Source organism: Strix uralensis, chromosome 2 (genome assembly GCF_047716275.1).
Source record: "Strix uralensis isolate ZFMK-TIS-50842 chromosome 2, bStrUra1, whole genome shotgun sequence".
In the NCBI taxonomy this organism is placed as follows: domain Eukaryota; kingdom Metazoa; phylum Chordata; class Aves; order Strigiformes; family Strigidae; genus Strix; species Strix uralensis.
In genome coordinates, this window is record NC_133973.1 from 63,055,999 (window position 1) to 63,079,255 (window position 23,257).

At 43.0% G+C, this 23,257-nt stretch overlaps 1 protein-coding gene across 1 annotated transcript in view; it reads left to right on the forward strand.

Moving 5' to 3' along the window:
* Positions 1-13,057: 13,057 nt before the first annotated feature.
* The window catches only part of OCA2 (OCA2 melanosomal transmembrane protein), a 191,095-nt gene continuing 180,895 nt past the window's right edge, over positions 13,058-23,257 (forward strand). The window contains exon 1 of the mRNA XM_074860952.1: positions 13,058-13,323. Within this exon, the coding sequence (XP_074717053.1) occupies positions 13,058-13,323 (266 nt within the window). The remainder of the gene's footprint in view (positions 13,324-23,257) is intronic.

The following is a 23,257-nucleotide window of genomic DNA, read 5'->3' on the forward strand; positions in this document are numbered from 1 at the left end:
TAAAGGTCTCATAAATCAGAAAAAATGTTTAACATATTGATAGCAATACATTTCATGAACACTTTCAAAAATGTTGAATGGAATAAACATAACTCTTTTCGGACTTTACTAAGCAATAAATTAGTTGAGCTACAACTCTGAGCATCAGAGAGACTTGATTTACTTTCAAATAACTGGTATTTAGCTTTAAAATACAGACTACTTGGATGTCAGAGAAAGTTAATAATTTAGACTTTTTTGTTGCTCTGTTAATTCAGAACTATTTCTGCTGTGAGGTAACTTTTTCTGAACTTTGATAAATGAAAAGAAGACTATTTTATCTAATAATTATCCATAATCTAGCAATTATCTTGTATGAAGCAAAAGAAACAAATGTCTGCAGTTTGATGTGAAATTCATACATATCTTTAAATAATATGTCTCCTGAAGTACGATCCATGATTAAATTAAAGACTTTGGGATGCATGAAATTATCTAGTCATTGTCTTCCACTTTCTTATGACTGCTAGGGTGAGATTTCCAAATTATATTGGGGTAAAGAAAATTCTGTATTCCAGTGAGATTGCTGAGAAGTTTAGATAGGTTAAGTTATCTCTTTAAAGGTAATAGTCCTTATTCCCACAAACTCTAGCATGCATTTACACTGCTTTGACAGTGAAAATAAGATTTAGAGTAAGTGCAAATGTATCTTGCTCTAGATTTATGGTAGGGAGACGAGTCATCAGTGTGAGTGAAAGGCCCAACGCTTTCCCCTTATTTGTACCTGTGTCCCACAGTGGGAATAGGGTGTCATCTCCAGAATATAAGGACAGGGACCAAGAACAGAATGGATCCAATTGTCACACAACAAGGCGACAGTTTCTTCCAACCCTCTGTTGAGCTCTATGACCTGCAAATTATATTTTTCAGGGTCTACTTTTCAATAGGGATTTTTAAAGGGATAGTATGATGATGGAGGGCTAGAGCTAGAGATGACATAAACTCATTTGAGCTTTTCGAAAGCTCAGAGCTGTCTGTGCTTGTGGGTCTGCCCTGACACAAGGCGATCATGGTGCTCACACATGCTCAGGGCAACTCACTCTCAGCCAGTGTGCTGCTCTGCACGACAGCCAGAGTCACTGCGGGATGTTTTCACTTCCATCTGAGCTGTTAGAGGCTAAAAAACTTTGAATGAGAATAAAGAAAGGGAAAGGTGGGTGCACGTCTCCCTCCCCCCTCTGTTTAACTGTCACAATGTCGCATTGCTCTGTCGGTCAATGGTAAGTTTTTGATTGTGTAAGGCTGTCATGTCACGTTGGACTTTATGTCTGAAAGCCAAAAATACTTGAGGGACTGGAAGATCATGTGGCTATTCTTCCAGCCAAGTTTCCCTCAGATCTTTAAGCCGCTGCTTCAGAAATGCATTCTTGCTGCAGATCTTCTGGAGACTTGGAGGGATTCACAGAAGGGCTCACTAATGACTCTTCTGTGCAGTGAACTTTTTGCCCAGGAACGCACTGTCTTCCGTGAGTGCCAACAAACAGCATCACTCATTGGGGGCAGTTTGCTTACAATAATCTGAACAGAGAGGCCAACCTTTTTCCCCCTTTCAGGGAAACACAGTCAGGTGTACTCTCACACACGGGTCAAACATTTTGATGAGCAGAAGCTGTTACTGTTACTACTATAATGTACTTCCTCAAAATATCAAAATAATTTACAGCTTTGATGCCTGAAACCTACTGGACAAATGTTATTTAGCAGACAAGGCACACCTTAGCCCCCAAACAAGCTTCAACACATAGTAAAGCAGGGAACAGAAAATCCCATCTGTGGTCCAGTTCTGTGGCAGTTCCTAGGCTGTGGCTTCACCCCCTCCTCTTAAATGCTTAAAGCAATCCCTGGTTGCTGGAACATTTGAATTGCTTGATCACTTTGGAGATTTTCTTGCCCTTCCTTTTTATTATGGTAGGAAAGCTCTGTTTCTGTGCTATACTTGAAATATCTTCTTCCCAGGGATACTTGAGTAAAATAATCACATTACCACCAATACAAGAGTGTCTGCTGTGGGTGAGGGAGAAGGAAACACTGTGGTCTCCAGGGAGCAGTGCCAGAAAATAGAAATGCACCAGCTGCAGCATTGCTATTGATACACCTCCTTTCCTGCTGTGGATCGGGGTTGGTCTGGTGTCCTTTGCTTCCTGCATTTTCTCTGCCTGTGCTGTCAACTTGCCAACATGAAGGGTGCAATTTCTTTGTGTATTTTTGACCTTCTGGCCCTGAGATTGCATCATTCAGCCTTCCTCTTGAAGTCACGGACTTGGGCAACTTCTTTTTGTAACCAAATACCTCTCACAAGCTAAGCATTTCAAGCCTGTTTTACTATCTGTGAAGGACTTGATCCAAAGCTGAGTAAAATCAGTGGAAGGACTCTCACTAGTCTCAGTGCATTTTGGATAAAGCCCTGAGTCAAGGCTCACATTCCATGCATTTTAGCTTGGATTTGGATTTTCATAAGCTTTAACACTCCAGAAAGCTGCCAGCTTCACAAGTCTACATCCCATAGAATGAGCTTTCAGGCTCTTGGTTTTTTAACAGTGCTTTAAAGCTGAGAGAGAAGTTAATGGATTTGTCAGGACTATAACATGAACCAGCGGCATCAACATCATGGAAACACCAGTTTTCATTGAAGATACCATGTTTCCTTCTAGTGCATGATTGCTTGCATCTAAGAAATATGAATGTACATAAAAGCAGGCTCATTTGCAACATGAGACAGGTAAAAAGCTGTGTAGAGCAGTAGGGTGCTAATGGAGTGCCCAAATCAAAAAAAGGAAGTTCTAAACATGTCTGTTTTCATTTTCACCCTTGCTTACTCAGTGTAGGCTTGGTCAATTTTTAATTCATACCAGAGCAGGTTATTAGAATAGCACTGAAATTTCTAATCCAAACTGAGGCTTATTAGCTCAATCAAGTCTGACCCTGTCCCAGCTAAAATCAAAGCAAAACTTCGATAGGAACAGAACCAAATCCCTTTGGCTGTCTGGAAAGAAGAATAAGTATTAATGAGGCCTGAAATCAGTACAGTTAACGTTCATTTCCAGGGTCACTGTCTGGCTCCTGGAATGCTTTGCTGTTTGCCATGACTGTCTCAGAAGAGTATTGTTTTTGCATTAATTGCTTTGTAAAACAGGACATAGTTTTGTTCTGGGGTCATGATTGATTTCTGAATGTAGCCATGAAGCTATTTAGTACAGGAAGGAAACATTTTTTTAAATAAATAAAAATCATTTTTTAAAAGTAAAAACTCCCAACTTTTGTGAGCATTGAATATGGAAATGGATCTATACAAAATACTTAACTACCCCCCTTAATGTCCTCTCTCTGGTTTAATTATCTTGGATGTATTATGGCCAGTGTCAACAAATCATGGAGTAGTTATTTTTACCTGCAGTGAAGTAAAAACTCCAGCCATGTAGGCAGGCTATGAAAAATATACATTCATTTTGAAAAGTATAATCATGTAGTATGCTGCTTTGTTTGACAGTTGAAATAGTTGCTGCACCAAAGTGCATTTCACAAACCAAAACTCCAGTCTGATAATACTAGGACAAAGACACCAGCTAAAAACTGCAAGTCTATCTCACTGCTACCTCCATTTGCACTTGGGTCCTGTAGGAAAAAGATGTATTTCATTCTGCTTTGCTGCATGTTTGGAATAAAGGAGAAACCAGTGTTATCGTGAACTCTGCTCTTCTGCACCTGCTGGTATTATCTTTTTTCATGGTACAGCTGGCAAGGCATACGGAGGCTCTAATTCCTTTGTGCAAAGCGACTCCTTATCATCATCTTTTCTATGAAGTAAATTTAGGCTAACAGCAGACAGGAGAAATGTGACATGAACGCTTATTGCGTATCAGTATTCTAGCTGCTGCAGCAATCTCAAGCACCTGCAGTTTATCAAGTTAGACATAAGAACGATTGACACTGTGGGAATAACAATCATCTAGACATGTCATTCAGGGGGCAATAACACATTTTTTCCTGCACTTTGTTTTAGGGAGCTTGGTGTTCAGCTTGAAAGTCTGTAGAATAATTTGTTAAGAACTTGTTACATTTATTAGTAGAGTATGGTCATAAAACTAATAAAAAACCAACCCCTGATATAGGTATTCCTTTTCCACTTGGCACCCTGAATTTTCTTTTTTTCTGAAACAGAGCTGAAACTAACCAGGCTTATTTTAATGATTTCAAAATATAGTGTCAACTAATCAACCCCTTCCTACTGTCTTGCTCATTACTAAAAAAGGAAGATATAAAGACCTTTATATGCACCAAAGAACAGCACTGCTATATACCTAGTCTGACATGTCTGAAGGATAAAGAACCCAAAGTAAAAATAACATCACCACCAATCTGTAATAATGAATAAAGACCTGTTGGAAGACATTTAAGATTTCAGGATATTCTTTCCTAACAGCCTTTCCTGCCTGGGATGTTGTCACCCTGTGCTGCCTTTGCTTGCAGCAGCTGGGGTGACCCAAGACCCTTGCAGGGCCAAGCATTTCTTCCCTGTCTCTACCTCCAGACCTCAACAGTTACTTACCCATAGAAGCTCGTCAAAGTGATCTGAGAATGTGAGATCTCACTGTCTTCCCATGACCATGTAATGATGGGTTATTAAAGGCAAAAGAGAAGTATTAAGCTCTCAAAAGTCCTCTGGCAAGGCTATAGTGCTGGAGTTTTTACTCATTGGTGTGAATCATTTCACATTCTTGCACAGACGTGCCATGAAAGGCCTTGGGCATCTCAGCAGGCTATTTAGTTTTTTTTAGCCATGGCATTTATTTTTGATCTCATTTTTAGGAGAATGCTGAAACATTAACTTTATGGCATAAGGAGAGAAGGCATAGTCTAAGGAGAGAAGAAAACCCTCTCTGGGTTTACACTTGGGTCATGACAGGAAGGAGACTCTTTTTCCTTTCAAACCTGCCTGGTTTCTCATCATCTTTTATTCAGAGCAAGCCGCACACGCTGAATGGTCTCCAGGTATATTTTGCAAGTGTCTTCTAGGGTCTTTTTCTTTTTTTCTCAAAATAAGATCTAAATCCCAAAAAGTCTGTTTCAAAGTTCCACCATTTTCCTTCTGATACAGCCTACTTCTAACACAGCCCCTGAATCTCCAGGGCCATAAACTTAGATAGTATTTAGCTTCTTAGTACTCAGCTGATTTTCACTCCTGTTTGTCTAAGATGCGGGCAGCATTTTGGTGCCAGTGAGGGTGCCTCACAGGCCCTGTGCACAGATGACGCAACTATCATTCACACTTGAATGGCATTGGCTGAGTTGTTCAATGGTTTCTTGTGTTAACACTGATGTTCACCCTCCCTCCCCCTTTACTTGCTCAGCTTACCAGCAAGAAATCTACTTCAGTGTATGCACTGGTTCAGTGATGTGACAGCATTAAGTAAATCTTCAAATGACCAAGACCCAAAGTTGGTCCCTGTAACTGTTCAGCATTACTTGGTGCTACAGGTTTCCTGTTCCCAGTGACTCCAGTCCCTGATGCTAAGTTAGTGACATTTGCTGGAAAATAGCTCACTGAAGCTGAGACATCTTTACAATACACAGATCCCTCAGCCCCAGATCCCTTGGTCAAGGAGAGGTACAGGCACTTTTAAAGCATGGTGCATTGGCCCTGCCTCAGGGGTCCACTGTAGCATGAGCTGGATGAGGGCCTGGCAGTCAGTACCTGTCTCTCTCCATGGGCTCTGTGGGGATCTAGGACGTAAAGGTGGTGGTGAGGGGGAAGCTAACCTTACAATGCATTGCAACTTGGTTACTGATATCTGATTAGATGCTTTAAAATTCTGTGTATTCATTTGAATGGGCTTTGTACTCACCTCTTTGACCAAGACAATAAGAAAGGAAAAAGGGGGAAATAACTGTTTTATCTGGATTTTTTCTTGTTTGACTGTTTGACTGTCATTATGCCTGCAGTGCTTCCTGAGCCTAATGACCAAACTGATAGAGCTTCCCTTACATTCTTCCTTCAGCAAAGGCTCCTTCTAAAAGGCTCCCCAAACCAGCTCTTTAGACTAAACACTGAGCAAGAGCAGGACATTGCTACATAGACATTCAGGTACAGAGTGTTTTCTTTAACAAATATATCCTAATTTATGGGGATCTTTTGCATAGGGTAATGCTTATATGGGGAGCTGAATCTTCAAATAGGATGATGGCTTACTGCCCGGATGATGATGGGAGTCTCTCTGTAAATGCCATCTTCAGCTCAAATGGATGAGACTCCCTAAAGTGTTGTGGGGTTTTTTTTGTTTTGGTTTGGTTTTTTGTTGTTGGTTTTTTTTTTGTTTTTTTTGGTTTTTTTTGTTTTTTTTTTTTGTTTTTTTTGTTTTTTTTTTTTTTTTTTCTGGCAGATTCTTAAAATGCAGCTACCACGGTAGCCTGCGCGTGACCCACTGCTATTGATTACCTTAAGATACACACAAACCACTTCCCATCGCCACCACGCACGAAGGAGTGCCCTGTCAGACTCTTCCCGCGCACGCAGAAACAGTTTCTGCTGACTAATTACTAATTATCCACCTGCAAGGAGGCGAACGCTGCAGCGGGCGGTACCCAGACAACCCCCCGGCCACACCCCCCCCCCCCCCCCCCCCCGCCCCGTTCCGCACTGTGTGCGCGCTTGCTGCGGGCGCGGGGGCGGCCCGGCGTCGCGGACCCTCCCGTGACACCCGGCTTTAAATATGGGCTCTCCTGTAAGAGGGGTGTTTTTGGGGGGGAACCCCCGTTTCTGGGCGGCAGTCCGGCTGCCAGCAGGGGTCAGCGTGGGCCCGCCTGTGTGCCGGCGGCCGCGCCGCGGCCTGGGCCGGGGCCTGGGCCTGGGCCTGGGCCGGGGCCGGGGCCGGGGAGCCCAGCCTGCGGCCGTTTGGAGTGAATGTCGTGTCACCGTATTTCATGTTGACATACTGACATGGTGTCAACACTTCTCTCTCTGTTATGTCTGCTCTGTCACGCTGACCTGCCATGCTCACTTCTCGGCTACTTTACTTAGCGCAGCCTGAAGGTTTTGTGCTGTCTTGGGATGCAGCTAGGCAATAGTTTTTCATCCCGCAAGAAGGTCCCACCTGGGCTGTTTGCTTTTGCTCCTGTGCTATGGTTTGTTGCCCAGAGAGTTGCATTGATGCAACCATCTGTGGGGCTGCACTTTAAAAAAATGAAAATAACACGAAGGTTTTGTTTCTTTTGTCTGCTGGTCTGCAAGTGGTTTCTTCACAACATTTCTTTTGTCTTGTAGCCTGCAAATGGTCTCCCCTTCTTAAGCTGCTTGAGTACTGTCTGTACAATAAGTTTGTCCCCTGGGCAGCCCTCCCCATCATAACCATCATCATCATCATGACCAGCCCCTGGACTTTCTCCATGCACCATCACCAGCAATGCCAGACCCCTCGCATCTTCCCTCACCACTCCCCTGGTGGAGACCTCCCATTTACTCATTCTGACTCTCCATCCCAATTTGCCCATTCCTTTCCCCACCAAGGACTTTCTAGCCTAGCCACCACCTCACTGCAGCAAGGGACGTCCATCCTGTAAGGCCTCCACTCCCATATCTCCCCTGAGCTCTTCGGCTGTCTAGTGAACGACAGCCCCCAGGAGGTAAGGCCATGTCTCCAGGCGCAGCAGCTTCTGGATTGCAGCAGCATCAGCTGAATGCAGAGGAGACTGGGGACTTCACATATGCAGAGGCTAGGTTTTGACTCTGAGTGCAGCAAGGTTTTTCCAGTGTCCTGTTAAGTTCAGAGTCCTCAGGTGAGTGAAGCTGTGGTGCTGGATCATCATCAGCCCTGTTGAGCTCTGTGAGCAGTGAGGGAGACAAACAGCCCAAGCATTAACAAAGTCAAGATCTTGTGTGTGCACCAGGGGCTGCTGCCTTAACACAGCTGTAAGGTCTGAGCTGCTGGGTCTGAGCAGCAGGATCAGGGCAGCAAAGTCTGAACAGCAGGGTCTGAACAGCAAGGTGTCAGAGATCTTGCTGAGCTAGGAAGTCCGTAAGAGCTGTGCTCCACTACGGGCTGCCTCCTGGCTGCAGGAAGCCACCAAAGGGGCAGCAGAGACAGTCTTGCCTGGAGGTTTAGGGGCTTCTGGTAAATTCCTGCAAGATGCTCTAGAGGGAGCACTTCCTCACTTTCCTGGTTACATGAGTGCCCATCCCAGATTGACAACATAAAATGAGAGGCCATAGTAAGTGGCTCCATGCTGCTCCACCTTCAGCAGATCTGGCCATGTAGTACATGGATTAGTAAAGCCTATTGCTCTCAGGCAGACACCCTCCTCTTCACTAAGGAAATGCAGCAACTTGCTGGAAACTGTGAAGTTCTGCCAGTTTGTAACTGTGGTATTTTAAACACTTCACAACCTGCTGAGAGAGAATATAAGGTATCTGGGTTTAATGGTTTGTTGTGTCTGGGAACCTCCACCCGGAAACAGTTCTCACTGGATCAATTTGAAGCAATTTCTTCTTGGGCAGGCCAATGGAGACAAAGATTCTCATAGCCCATCACCCTGCTTCCACCTGCCAAATAGCCCTCCCTGCAGCCCTGGGCCAAGACTTCATAGGGAACCTAAGTAGGGAGTCTTGCTCATCTCAGGTACGAGCCTCAGGCAGTCTTATTTGTACATTTATACATTTGGTGTATAATGACAAAGGTTTATCCACATCATGCCTCTTGCCACTGATGGGTGACAAGAAAAGACAACCCCAAAACATGGAAGAGTCAGTAGTGGCAATCTGCTGTGGCCCTGCAGTCCTACTCTGCACACCATGATCTGTTGTCTTTCCACTTGGTCATGCAAGGGAGGGCTGCTCTGCACAGTGTTATTCTGTGCAATCCCTAAAACCACTTTTTGGGATGATGGGGGTCATATATGTAAGATAGGCAGGGTTTTTGTGGAAAACAGCCATACTGGAATGTACTGTGAAATCCTGGATGTCAAAGTGATTTGTTTCACCCTGTATGCCCAAACCAGTCTTATCTCCTTCCTACAGCTAGAAATACTTTATAAGAGAAAACACAACAATTAAGAAATACTGAGAACTCTTGTTTGCACATCACAGCATTAGACACTGCAGTACCCTTTCTTTACTCAAAATAAATGTAAGTGTGTTTTGGCGGTGGTAGTGTGGCAGCATGTGTGTGTGTGCGCAGTGTCTTGTTTTTAGATTGTGGCTCTAGGGATAGGTTTTCAGCTGAGTTTTCATCTACAAGTCCTGGGAATGGTTCTCCCCTGTCTCCAGTATGGCAAGGGCAGGAATATGTGTGGCAATGGCCTTGCAAGGACAAACCTGCAATGGGATGATTCCTGAGATGTAATGCTGAAGCCCTGCTCTGTTTCTCTGGGCCTGTGGCAAATAACGACTCTCCTCTCTGCTGTTGAGACCATTCTAAGGTGTCTTTGCCACAGGAGGCCAGTACAACATCACCTGACTTGTGGGGAAACTGTCAGGCGATGCATATTTGGAGGGAGATGCATAGATAGAAATGTGCCCCGGTGGCACATCTGCCTTGGCTACTCTGTCAGCATGAGGCTGCAGGAGGTTCCTCATGGCAGCTTGTACCCATGGCCTCTGTAGTGCTCCTGGCACAGGGGCACACTAAGAGAGGAGTTGGAGCAGGAGACAAGTTTATGTAGTCTCAAATGCTATAGAGAGACTTCCCAGGCAGGCAAGATTTAGCTTGAAATTTCCTTGGGAGAGAGACTCCCCAGCAGATGCAAGCTCTGGGGGCTGAGCGTGAGTGTTGCTTCAAGAGCCATGTTCTCCTTCTCCTGGGTGAAGCAGGCATGCATGCACACTCTGCTCAGCAGTACCGCACCCTCCCTCATCAGCTAGGTATTTTTTTAGAATTTGGGTTTCTGCCTGATAATGGGAAGGTGACTTAGTGCAGATGTAATTTTTTTTCCAGTCTTGGTGGGAGAAAGGTTTTGATGGATAATAAGATGTGTAAGACAGAAACCATGCTATTTCTGGGCATTACCTGAAGCAGATGTGATATTTTGTAGCCTCATGGCACCCAAGATTAAATTCTGCTTCATTTTTGATTGCAAAAATGCTATGCTGTGCTTATTGATATCCAGGAATATAATGTTTTAAATGATGATGTATTACCAGCTACATAATTTGCCTCCAGCATTTTGTTTTGCAACCAAAAAGCAGGCTACACAAAGCTTCTTAAATAAAATAACGTACCCCATTGATCTTATTAGCACCTGAAAAGTTGAAGAAAAAATTGATTCTGCACTAGTACTTTAAAAGTGGATGCTCAACTGCTTGGACTGGGATGAAAGGGATAACAAACATGAAATACTATACTAGCCCTTTTGTAGTCAAACTCCAGAGATGGGTGGTTGCTGGATCAATTTCTAGCTGTTGCTAAAGAAACCTTACTGGTGCATGTCTCCAGAGAGATGAACCCAGAATGAACTTTCCTTGGCTAAAATCTCCCCTCACCTTCACGTGATAACATCTCACCTATGTTTCACTGATGATGGAGGCATTACAAGGTAAAAAAAAAAGGAAGAAGAAATAAAAGTGAAGAAAAGTTCTGTAACTACAGAGAAATCTGATCATTTGAGAATTTCTTGAATGGTAAATGCACCTATGTCTTATAAGCTTAGATACCATGGTGATAGTTGCCTTAGCAATGTTTTAGCTACATAGGTAATCACAATCTCTTGTGGCAAAATGATGCTGTATTATTTTATTTTTTTGCAAAGCTTTTGTGAATGTGCAATAATGTGGTTTATAGTTTTGTATCTAGGCATCAGATTTTCTCTCAACTTTCTTGTCTTTGGCATTCTTTTGTTTTTTCACTGATGTTAATTCTGAAAATAAATGTCTTTCATGCTAAGGGCTTGTACATATGAAAGCCTGACTAATTTAGTCCTTACTCACCTCAAGATAAAAGATTCCCACTTTTGGGGTGAGAAAGGATCAATTTTAGAGGTTGTGTTCAGGTTCTTATCTTTTAAAAAGTAGTACAGCCTGAGTTGCTGTAGGTGTACTGCTCATGTTTCCACAGCCTGACATTCACAGCAGGCACTCAGACAAACCAAATGTTATGAAAAATGGAATAAGTGGGCAGATATCTCAATAACAATTTATGGAGTGTCTTAATAAAACCAGTATGTAAACATATAAAGTGAGATTGAAGACAAGAGCAATTATCTTTTCCATTTGGAGTTGGAAGTATCTGCATTTCAAAGTTTTTTATTAGGAAGGAAGGCAGTTTGGGATTCTAGATCAAGCAAAACTGGCTGCCTGGCAGGGCAGCAGCCTGCCAGAGGTGACAAGAAGATGTTGGTGGGGCAGTGGTGGCCCCCACATGGTGTGCATTGGCCTTCCCAACACCTCTAGCCTCAGATCCCACAGTGAGGGAATGGCAAGCATAGCCTTTCAGGACTTTTACTCAGGATTTTGTCTTGGATGACCCAAATTCAGTGCTTTCCAGGCAATGGAGAAGCCCTAGACCGGCTCAGTGACAGTGCATTTGTCACATCAGTCATGCTTGTGCTCCTTGTACCAGGTGATGAAAGGGCTTGTCCCTTTATGGAAATATCTAGGGGAGAGGTGTTGTCCATTGAAAGTTGAAGCGTCTTCAGTGTTTTTTGATGTATGCCAGCCTGTATAAAAACTGGAGCCCTGTGAAGCCAGTAGCTGCCACTTTCTTTCTTTCAGTAATTCACCGCACTCTCCCTACCTTCCCTTTCTTTTTTCTCCCTTTCAAGAAAACCAAGAAAGAACAAGTAAGCAAAGGCTTATTTATGTTGATGTTTTCCTAGCTGTTTTCCTTGCTGGCTAGCAAGCCTGCCTTTGCTTGGAACCAAGATCTGCATTTGTGGTGACTTGTATGTTCAGTCTTTTTTTTCAGGAGCCTTCATTCCTGCAAGGCCATGAGAGTTCAAAGCTGCACAAAATCATCATTAGTTTTTTGTTATTTCTGTTTCTAGTGATTTCTCCTGCTGGGACCTATTCCCTATTACTGTGCTATTTTTGCCCCACAGCCCTGCAGGTCTACCTGCTTGTCCTGTGCTGAGATCTCTGCAGGGAGAACCAGGTATATGCTCCAACAGGGCTGCTTTCCCCAGCCGCGGGGATGGCAGAGGCTGGTGGGCCTGTTTCCTGAGCTCTTGCTGTCCTCTGCGGTGGCTTTGGCACTTTACACTGAAATATTCCTGTGATTAGACTCCACAGCGTGTGTTTAAGACAGGCTGATCTTTAACTCAGTCTTTGTGTCTGATTTGTGCACTTTGTGGGATTCTGAAGTGTTTTTTATAACTTTTCACGCTGAATTTTAATGATGAGAGCATAAAAGCTTTTTGACTATTATGCACTAAGTTTTATTATAATCACCGTTAATAATCATATAATAGAACATAATTTTCATCCAGGTTTGATTCACGTTTCATAAATGCCTCTGGCAACTGCTGAAACAGCACGTTGTCTTCATAAAAGTGGAGTACCTGCTCTGCTTAATGAGGGGCCATAAGCTGCACCAGAGCTTCAGTGTGACAGGGCTTTACAAAGGAGCCTGAGATCTGGGAGGGGAGCGATGGCTTCAAGAGGACTGCTGCCACCAGAGAAAGCTGTGTTGTGGTGGTGAAGCAGTTCTGTTATAAGCCAGGAGGGTGTTGTGCACCATTGGCTCCTGTGCCCCTGATGTGGAGATGACTTCAGCTTATTCTGTGGGGTAGGCCAGTGCAAGCTGCTGGGAAATTTGTGGGAGAAAATTGTGGTAGACATGGCAGAAGTAGAAGAGCCATCTCTTTATGCATTTCAGTGCTTCTTATAATGGCTAATTTTGAAGTTGCAAAGATGTTTAAAATGTTGGAATTATTCCTGGTGGAAATAAACCAACAAAAGAAACATCCAAAGGTGCACAAAAGAATCTTCCGCTTGGCATTTTTAACATGCTTGTACTGAAGTAAACATTGAGTCAATTCAATTTAGCCCTAATATATTTGTTTTCACTTTCTTTAGGAGAACACCCCCCAGGGACAGATGTACTTGGATAACAAAGATGACAGTACAATTTCTAGACAACAAGAAATGGAGCTGAATCATACATCTTTACATCAAACCAGTTTATCTGCAAAGGTGGCAGCCAAACCGGTGACCAGAAGTTGCAATGAGCTGCAGCTATTAAAAGAGTATCATGGCATGGTAGCGAGTCTTGGAGAACCACAGACCCTGTGTGAAAAACCAGAAATCAGAGAGGATGGCTGCATTGCTCTGGGCAATTTCACTCCTGTTCCCATGCAGGGAAGGTAAGAATAAGGACAAAGAGAAAATTTTTTCTCCTAATCCAAATTAATTTTTATTTCCTTGCAGAGCAGATATGTATGTTCATTAAGTGGATGTTTCTCCCACCCACATAGAGAACAGGAAGCTTAATGGGACATTAGAGCAGTCTTAATTGCCATGGGAGGGCCATGGATCACCATATTTCTGAAATAATCTCAACTTTAATAGCAGCCATGGGCCAGTTTTGCTGTGTTTTCAACATCAGACACACTGCTTTTCTTCCCTTCTTGGTGTCACAAAACACACAGAGATAAAGCAGTTTTCATGTCCCACCCCTCATCTCTTTTGGAAAAATGCATTGAAAGGCTGTAAACTGAATCACTAGGGCTAAGACTGTGAACACTAAAATGGCACAAATAATGCAACTGTGACAGTTGACACACCACATATCAAGTGTACAAGGAGTGTGTGCTCCTTGTGCATCCCCTCCTGCACCAGGAAAAGTGCAGGTTTGGGGACGGTGGTGCTAGTCTTTCCTGTTGCAACAGATACAGCATCAGCAGTTCTATTTGTAAGTGTTTAGAAATATTTTATAGACCCCAAAATATTGCAGGGGGCTTTTTAAACTTTCTTGTTCACACATTCACTTTGTTAATCCCCTTTGGTAAGCAGGATGGACCAAGCTTTGCACCAGCAGCAACCACAGTGTGTGGAAGGCAGCCAGGGTGAACTGTTAAAATCTTTGGGTAGTTGAGAATTTGTAGAGGTATCTTGACAGAGCCTAAAGTGAGAGCAGTGCTGTACCTAATCCGAGTTCCTGCAGAGCCCAGGCCTTGAAACACTGTCTGGGGGTGTCTGCATCGAGCAAGACGGTTTACACTTCAGTGGTGAAGTAGAGTGCCAGCACAATTTCCAGAACCTGATGCTGGAGGCCATTGTTGCACAAATCAGGAAAAAAACAGGGTAGATTTGAAAGCACTTTAATGTTTAAATCAGATTTTTAAAAAATAATAAAAATATAATTTATTTAATTATGTAATTAAAGTGGATCAGAAGTGTAATGCAGATCAGAATCCTGGGTCTTGCCTGTAGTCACCTAGACTTGCCATCCAAAGAACAAAATTTTCTTTTTATTTCTCTCTCTTCTTCCCTCTCTCCTCTCCATGTGGTTCTCCACAGCTGTTCATGTCAGGTGGGATGTGCATTCCTGGGGGCTCCCCACAGTTCTGAGCATGCTGGTCACATCCCTGCATTGATGAACAGGGCTGAGGTCTGTCCCGTGCCCCTGCATCTCAGTTAGAAGAGAATCTTCTTACACTGGGAGTAAAGGAGGTTTGGGGCATTTTGTCCTTGATCTGGACAAGGGAGAGCCAGGCTAGCTGGATAAGCTTTGCTGTGCCGCTTACTTACCTACAGTGTAAGTGTGTCATATAAGTCTACAGCAAACCAAGTCAAGATTTTATGTGCATCTGAAAATATTTCTGTCAGAGTGAGAATTGGAAAGCATTATAGCTATGCTTTCCAAATATTAAAAAAATAATCAAATTGGCAGCTTAACCACAAAAGCCATATAAATCCTTTAGAAATGATTTTTGGAGTATTTGAGGATTTGTTGTGATTTGCTACAGAATTGAATCTTGTAAAAGTTCTTCAGCATGTGGCGGGTGTGAGTTAATGTCCTTTTGTAAGGGCACAGTAAATACAATGTATATGTGAGGATGGGAGGAAGACAGGGGAAGGGAAGGACTGAGTGCATCTGGAGACAAAGTTTTTCTTTTGCAAATTCACATATATGTGTTGCTACAGGTGTATTTACCAGTGCTATTTACTGTCGTGTTAACCATCCCGGTACAGGAGCAAAAAACACGATTGTGTTCTTACAGACCAGTCCTCACCCTTCTGGCTAAACTTCTTCCTGTTATTTTCCAGTGGGTGATATGAATCTGTGTACTGGCAATACACAACTTACTGTGAACCTATGAACCACAGTTTGGAAATCACGGTCACAGGTGCCAGAGATGAAAAATACTAAATCACAGGGGACCCCACCTTCCTGCAAGTTCAGGCAGTAGCTCCAGGTCTTTTGATAATACTGTTTTCCTTCTGAGTAAACTGTAGTCATTGTGCGTGATTTAGGAATAGATGTACAATTAAAGAGCCATGCCCATGCTCCCTTACAGAAAAATATGTATCTAATCTTCTATAGCAATATATTAGGGCTCATGAAAGGATCTCCTGAAATTTATCCTTGTTGGTCTTAATCTCTTTTTCTCCTCCAATATTGATTTTTTTTTTTTTTTTCATGGAGACCAATCTTATCTGGCTTAGCATGCATTTTAGCCATCGTACATTAGGTGCAGTTAAAATACTGATGTGATCTATGTGACCGCTCTGTATGAGTAATTAGCCTTAAATCATTGGGACTACTCAACAAAATGCAGAAAAAAACATGAATAAACCTTTGCAGACTCCTGAGTTGTTTGATTAGTTTCATTAGAATGAGGATTAGCTTTTAATGTAAATTGTTCTTTTGCTTGCAAAGAAAACTACTAATCATTAAAAAAAGAGGAGATCAAATCCTTTTTTTTTTTTTTTTTTTTTTTTCATAAAGAAGTTCACCAAATTGACAAGTCTGTATGGTTTGTTTTAATGCATCTACTTAACTTAAATTGCTGAATTATCTTTCAGGGATAAGATTCCCAGGTTCTCTAAATTGTTCAAATGTACACTGAGACAAGACTGTCTATTTAACAGAACAGGGGTTTATCTTGGTTGCTAAAATTACCTTTGAGAAAGTGATCTTGAGTTAAGCTGGGTCCTTTTCCCAGGGACATAGATGTCCACCATATTCTGGACTGCACATTTGTGTTTAACTGCAGCACAATCCTGCAGGTATTTTGTGGTCAGTGTGTGTATTGTCTGGCCTGCCTGTCAAAATGCCTTCTCATTTACTTTGTGTATTGAAGAACAGCACCTCCTGACTCCAGCTTTTACGGCATTGCCTTAGGCTCCCTGGGCTCTGTGTGAGGAGGTCTGGACCATCCACAGTGGTCAGTCCAATGACTTTGTCTTTCCAGAGCATCCTTCCCCCTGAAATAAGCCTTCTTGTGAGCAGCATGCTTCCTTCAGTCCTGCTGGCTGCGGGAAATGCAGGCATACCTCTCTGAAGTGGACTGTGTATGAGCTCCAGTGCAGCTCAGTGGCAGTGCACCTGGCCTAGGTGTACATTTACACTGAACTATGCTGTAGTTTAGTCTATCGGAAGTACTGCAAAATGGCAGTGAAATCTGGATTTTGATTTTGTACTTCTCTCATTCTCCTCAGCCTTTAAACAATGGATTGACCAGGCTCTTCTTCATTATGATTACATGAAAGTGGCTTTTGCAGTTGATAGACATTGGTCCAAGCCACCTTCCTGAGCCCCTTACCTTGCAGGAAGATTTCACGCTGCTCTGTGGCAGCATGGGCAATGATCTTCAGGTCAGCCCTGACAACTTCAAAAGCACAAGCTACTTCCTTTCATCATGTCTCTGCAGGTATGGGATGTGGTCACAAAAAAGGCCCCTTGGTTGCCTTGCTCTCACCATCGTCAGTGCTACTTCCATGGGAAGAACCTAACAACATGGCTTTATATCAACCAAATCTGACACCATCCATTGTGGTCCACAGGAAGGGGGTAAAGTCAGCTGTTTTTTGGCTTAGTGAGCCTTGAAGGCCATCTATAGCAGTGCAATGAATAGTAAATTCTTAATCCCATGTGACCAACTACTTTGTGTTGCTGCTATGTTACTGAAAAAAGAAGGGCATTCATTGGAACATAAAAGTGGTAGAAGATGGTGGAAGAGGGGAGTAGCAGAGTAACTAGACCCTGTGGCATTCATTTCGCTTTGCCTTTTGATCCCTTTCTTTCTTTGATGTAATTGCCAGTTATACCTCCTTTAGGTGGTCGGTTAATAACATCATCTTCTTAGGAAAAAAAAAGAGGTTGGCAGATATGCATTCATTATGTTGGGGACTTTTCATGAGAAATTAGACTGTGAAAGCAAGGTGATGAAACCAAGCTCTAGTGTTACTCCACTGAAATTATATTTGGATGAATTTGGACCTGGAATTTGCAATTTTTTTCTTTAATCTTTGTGCCTCATTAATAAAATTAATCTCTGGGATAACAAAAAATAATCTCTTTTTTTGAATCTGCTTGAATTTGTGTTTCATCGACCAAAACTGTTTCTCTCAGCATTTCTCCTGTCTCAGTTTCACTTGCGTAATGCTCACTTATGTAAGAAAAAGTAAAAACAATCAACCAAATCCAACTCTTTTGCCCTGAATCTGTAGTCCCAGGATCTGTAGGGAGATTGGTTTGCAATGAGAAGGTCAGTGAGTTAAAAATGTCTATTGAATTCTTGGTTTGCAGCAATACAACGGAAAGATTGCAATTGTATTTCCTGTTAGTGGGAGAAGCTGGGAGAGGATAAGCTATTGTATAGTGAAAAGTCAGTATGAAAGTGAAGTTATGCCTTTAGTAGTGAGGGATTATATATCTCAATTTTTATTTTTAATTATGTTGATGTATTGCTACTTTTAAAGGACATTTATGAGACTTAGAATTAGATGTCAAGAAGACATGGTTACTGTCTAAATAAGTAAAATTTATGTGACAATTTAAAAGCTTCTTCAGACAGGGGAAAAAGGCTGAGGAAAAAAAGCCCTCAAAAGCATTCAAAACACATTTTTTGTGTGTCCTAAGACTAATTTTGATCGTTGGCTATTAGAATAAAATGAGATCATCTTCTGTTCAACAGCCAAGCAGGGAAAGCGGTCATTTTCACACATAATTGCATATTTGTGTACGAACCATTCTGATTTTTCATGTCAATCACGCAAATATTATAGAAGAGTCCAGCATAGATAGATGACTTCACAGCAAACTGCCACATTCATCATTCTTGTGTGGCTTCTGGTGATCTTGCTTGCTGCCTGAATGGTCACGCTTCTGGTTTTCTTTCCATTTCTTACCTGTAGTGAATGTTTCTGAGTTTTGATTCCCCGTGAGGATCTTTAAATACTATGACACTGCAGTGAACAAATAATACTAAAGAAGTTTTGAAGTCATGACTTTACTAATTGGTTTAATTTTGTTCATTTGGTTTTGAATACTCTCTCGAGCATTTGTTGCTAACATGGAGGCATGTGGCCGCAACACAGCTTGTCATGAACAAACTGTGTAGGGGCATGAGACTGCTGAGCATCCCTTAGCTCAGATTACGGCTTCCTCCTGTTGCCCCTACTACATACCAAAATACCCTTCAAAACCCGAAAAACTCAAAAGCAATAAACAGCTCTAGCAAATCTTTAGCTTGAATGGTATAAAGTATAACAGGAAGACAACATTATGCACAATAGGCAAATAAATAAGTTATTGGAAAGTTCTGCTGCCCCCTTCTAACTCGCTATTCCCCATTTCCTGGAAGAAAGCATCTTGGAGTGGTAATGGAAGGAATACAGAAATATGGTTGTATGGTGTAACTCAAGGGGAGTGTTTGGCTTCATGTGAGTAAAAGAGGTGTGTTCATCAAAAGACTGATTTTAACTTAGCCTGGAGGGGGATCACAGGTCAGCAGGAGAGCACCTGAAGAGTAGTACAAAGGAATTCCATCCAGTAAGTCAGCTTCATCGGGGGCCCAACTTAAATGCCTCTATGCAAACACATGTAACATGGGGAATAAACAAGAGAAGCTAGAGATGTGCGCATGCCTGCAGGTCTATGATTTTAATGGCATCAAGGAGACATGGTGGGATGACCTCCATGACTGGAGAGTTGGCATGGAAGGATACAGACTCTTTGGGAAGGACAGGCAGGGGAGACGAGGAGGGGGTGTCACCTTCTATGTCAATGATCAACTGTAGTGCATGGAGCTCCATCTGGGGATGGATGAGGAGCTGACTGAGAACTTATGGGTCAGGGTTAAAGTGAGGGCAGGGACACGTGACATTATAGTGGGGGTCTGCTACAGGCCACCCAACCAGGAAGACCAAGCGGATGAAACCCTCTATAGACAGATAGAAGCAGCCTCACATTCAAAGGCCATGGTCCTCCTGGGGGACTTCAATCACCCTGATACCTGTTGGAGGGACATCACAGCAGCGCATAAGCAATCCAGGAGGTTCTTGGAAAGCATTGATGATAACTTCCTTCCCTAAGTGATAGAGGAGCCAACAAGGAGAGGTTCTGTGATGGACCTTGTTCTCACCAACAAGGAGGTGCTGGTGGGGAGTGTGAAGCTCAAGGTCAGCCTTGGCTGCAGTGATGGAGTTCAAGATCCTTGGGACAACAAGGAGGGAGCACAGCAAGCTTGCTACCCTGGATTTCAGGAGAGCATATTTGGCAGAGTAGTGTGGGATAAAGTTGTGAAGAGAAGAGGGGCCCAAGGAAGCTCATTAATATCCAAGGATCACCTCCTCCAAGCTCAGGAGTAATGTATCCCAACAAAAAGAAAGTCGGGTAAGAATGCCAGGAGGCCTGCATGGATGAACAAGGAACTTCTGGATAAGCTCAGACATAAAAAGAAAGCCTACAGAGGGTGGAAGCAAGGACAGATAGCATGGGAGGAATACAGAAAAATTGTCCAAGTAGCCAGGGATCAGGTTAGGAAGGCCAAAGCCCTGATAGAAATAGATCTGGCCAGGAACATCAAGGACAACAAGAAAAGCTTCTGTAGGTACATTGGTGAAAAAAGGAAGACTAGGGAAAATGTGGGCCCTCTCTGGAAGGAAATGGGAGACTTAATTACCTGGGGTATGGAGAAGGCTGAGGTACTCAATGACTTTTTTACCTCAGTCTTTATCGGCAAGTACTCCAACCACATCACCCAGGACACAGAAGACTGGGAGAATGAAGAACTGCCCACTGTAGGAGAAGATCATGTTCAAGCCATCTAAGGAACCTGAAGGTGCACAACTCCATAGGACCTGATGAGATACATCTGTGGGTCCTAAGGGAACTGGCAGATGAAGTGGTTATGCCACTATCCATCATATTTGAGAAGTTGTGGCAGTCCAGTGAAGTTCCCACTGTCTGGAAAAGGGGAAACATAAGCCCCATTTTTTAAAAGGGAAAAAAAGAAGACAGGGAATTAGAGGCTAGTCAGTCTCACCTCTCTGCCCAGCAAGATCATGGAGCAGATTTTCCTGGAAAATATGCTAAGACACATGGAAAAAAAGGAGGTGATTAGTGACAGCCAGCATGGTTTCACTAAGGGCAAATCATGCCTGACAAATTTGGTGACCTTCTATTGTGAGTCAAAACATCTTGCTAATATTTTTTTTTTCCTCTTTGTCTTGCTTTTTGTCTTGCTAAATATTTTTTTTGAGAATGAAGTAGGTCAATGTAGCTTCTGGAATGTGCAGCTGAAGGTTGGTGCTTTTGTGAAGAAGGGGTTTGAAGATAAGACATTAATAAATAAGACAGTTGGGGTCTCTTCTTGAAGATAACAGGAACAAGGTTGGGATAAATTAAAACAAACCAGCTCAAGATACAACACAGCTGCACAACACCTCCTAAACAGACCTTTGTGAGCATGTGTGAGCACTGAGGTCAATCAGCAGACATGGTGAGGAAGACTACCAATGACCACCAGGGACCCCTCGAGACCACCACCCAGCAAGAATAGCACATGCATAATTAGGATGCAGATATTGTAATTTGTTCCAGGAAATCTAATGCATAAGTAACTCATTTCTCAGAAGAATTATGAATATGTATAATCTCACTATATATTAGCTGCCACTTACAGATATGGGGGCGCGCTCACCTTTGCAAAACTTTGTGTGTGTGCCCAGCACTGCAATAAAGAATGCCTGCTTTCTAAGACTCCAAAATGAGTCTTAGAGAGTTCCTCTGATGGCTTTTCCGGTAACGCTATGATGAAGTTAGAGTATTGGTGCATAAGGGAAGAGCAACAAATGTCATCTACAGGGACTTGTGCAAAGCATTTGACACTGTCCTGCATGACATCCTCATCTCTAAATTGGAGAGATTTAACAGGTGGACCACTGGGTGGGTAAGGAATTGGCTGGATGGTTGCACTCAAAGAGTTGTCGTCATTGCCTCAGTGTCCAAGTGGAGAGCAGTGACGTTCCTCAGGGGTCAGTACTGGGACCAGTGTTGTTTAACATCTTTGTTGGTGACATGGACAGTGGGATTGAGTGCACCCTCAGCAAGTTTTCCAATGACACCAAGCTGTGTGGTGCCGTTGACACACTAGAGGGAAGGGATGTGTCATCCAGAGGGACCTTGACAGGCTTGAGGGGTGGGCCTGTGCAAACCTCATAAAGCTCAACAAGGCCACGTGCAAGGTCCTGCACATGGGTTGAGGCAATCCCATGCACAAATACAAGCTGGGTGATGAGTGGATTGTGAGCAGCCCTGCAGAGAAGGACTTGGGAATAGTAGTGGATGGAAAATTTACTATGAACCAGCAACGTGTGCTCTCAGCCCAGAAAGCCAATGGTATCCTGGGATGCATTTAAGAGAAGTGTGGCCAGCAGGTCAAGGGAGGGGATTCTCCCCCTCTACTCTGCTCTGGTAGCTCCCACCTGTAGCACTGTATTCAGCTCTGGGGCCCCCAGTGTAAGAATGACATGGGCCTGCCTGAGTGAGTCCAGAGGAAGATGATCAGGGGGCTGGAGCACCTTCCTTATGAGGACAGGCTGGGAGAATTGGGGTTGTTCAGCCTGGAGAAGAGAAAGCTCTGGGGAGACCTTATAATGGCCTTCCAGTACTTAAAGGGAGCCGACAGGAAAGATGGGGAGGGACTTGTTATCAGGGAGTGCAGTGATAGGATGAGGGGTAGCAGCTTTAAACTGAAAGATGGTAGACTTATATTAGATATACGGAAGAAATTCTTTACTGTGAAGGTGGTGAGACACCGGAACAGGTTGCCCAGAGAGGTTGCGGCTGCCCGCTGCCTGGAAGCGTTCCAGGCCAGGTTGGACAGGGCTTTGAGCAACCTGGTCTAGTGGAAGGTGTCGCTGCCCATGGCAGGGGGGTCGGAACTACATGATCTTTAAGGTTCCTTCCAACTCAAACCATTATATGATGATTCTATGATTAGTTTTTGCTGTTAATGAAACATCCAGAAACAGACCTCACTCCTGATAAATTTCCCTGTCTTCAGAGTTATTTAATTTCTCTGTTGTGTACTGTTCATCATCTCAGTGGTCAGTTCTTATAATTATTCACAATATCTCATATTGGTCATATATTACAGTTTCTATTCTGTCATCAGCAGACTAAAACTATAGCACTCCCATGTAGCCACTCAAATGTTTTTTGATTCTGACAGGACATTTTGGTAAACAAAAATCCACCACTATTAATTTTTGACTTTAAGTGCTCCACTGAAAGAATTAGGGGGTACTAATTAAGTGCTTCATACTTTTGCAACTGTCAGGCTAAAAACTGAACTCAACACTCAGTGAAAAATTTGCAGTGTACCAACCTCCAAAGATCAAATGTTTCGGTTAAGTCCCTGTGACATTGCACAAAACTGTTGAATTTTGCAAGCAGCTGCTCTCTTCCTAATGGTTAATAATATGGTTATGTGGGGTTTGTCTTCGTTAGACCTCTTAGGCCAATTGTGGAAAGATGCCAGTAACATACAAGCTTCAATCCTCTTTGGGGTTGGACAGCTGTTTCCTCATGTAAACCTCTGTTTAAATGGGGGTTGTCTTTTAATGTCAGCAATGACTTTTTTTACATTATAAGGTTGGAGTGTTGAGCTAACCAGATCCAGACTTTGAAAAGACATGTGTTGCACAGGGACAGTCACAGCTGAGCAGGAGGGCATGCATGGGGCTTAAATAACTGATATGAGGAGTAGCTACCCATGTAATAGATATATATGTACAATGTGCGCTCTGCTCTGAGGGATAGTAAACACACCTTGTAACTGTTGG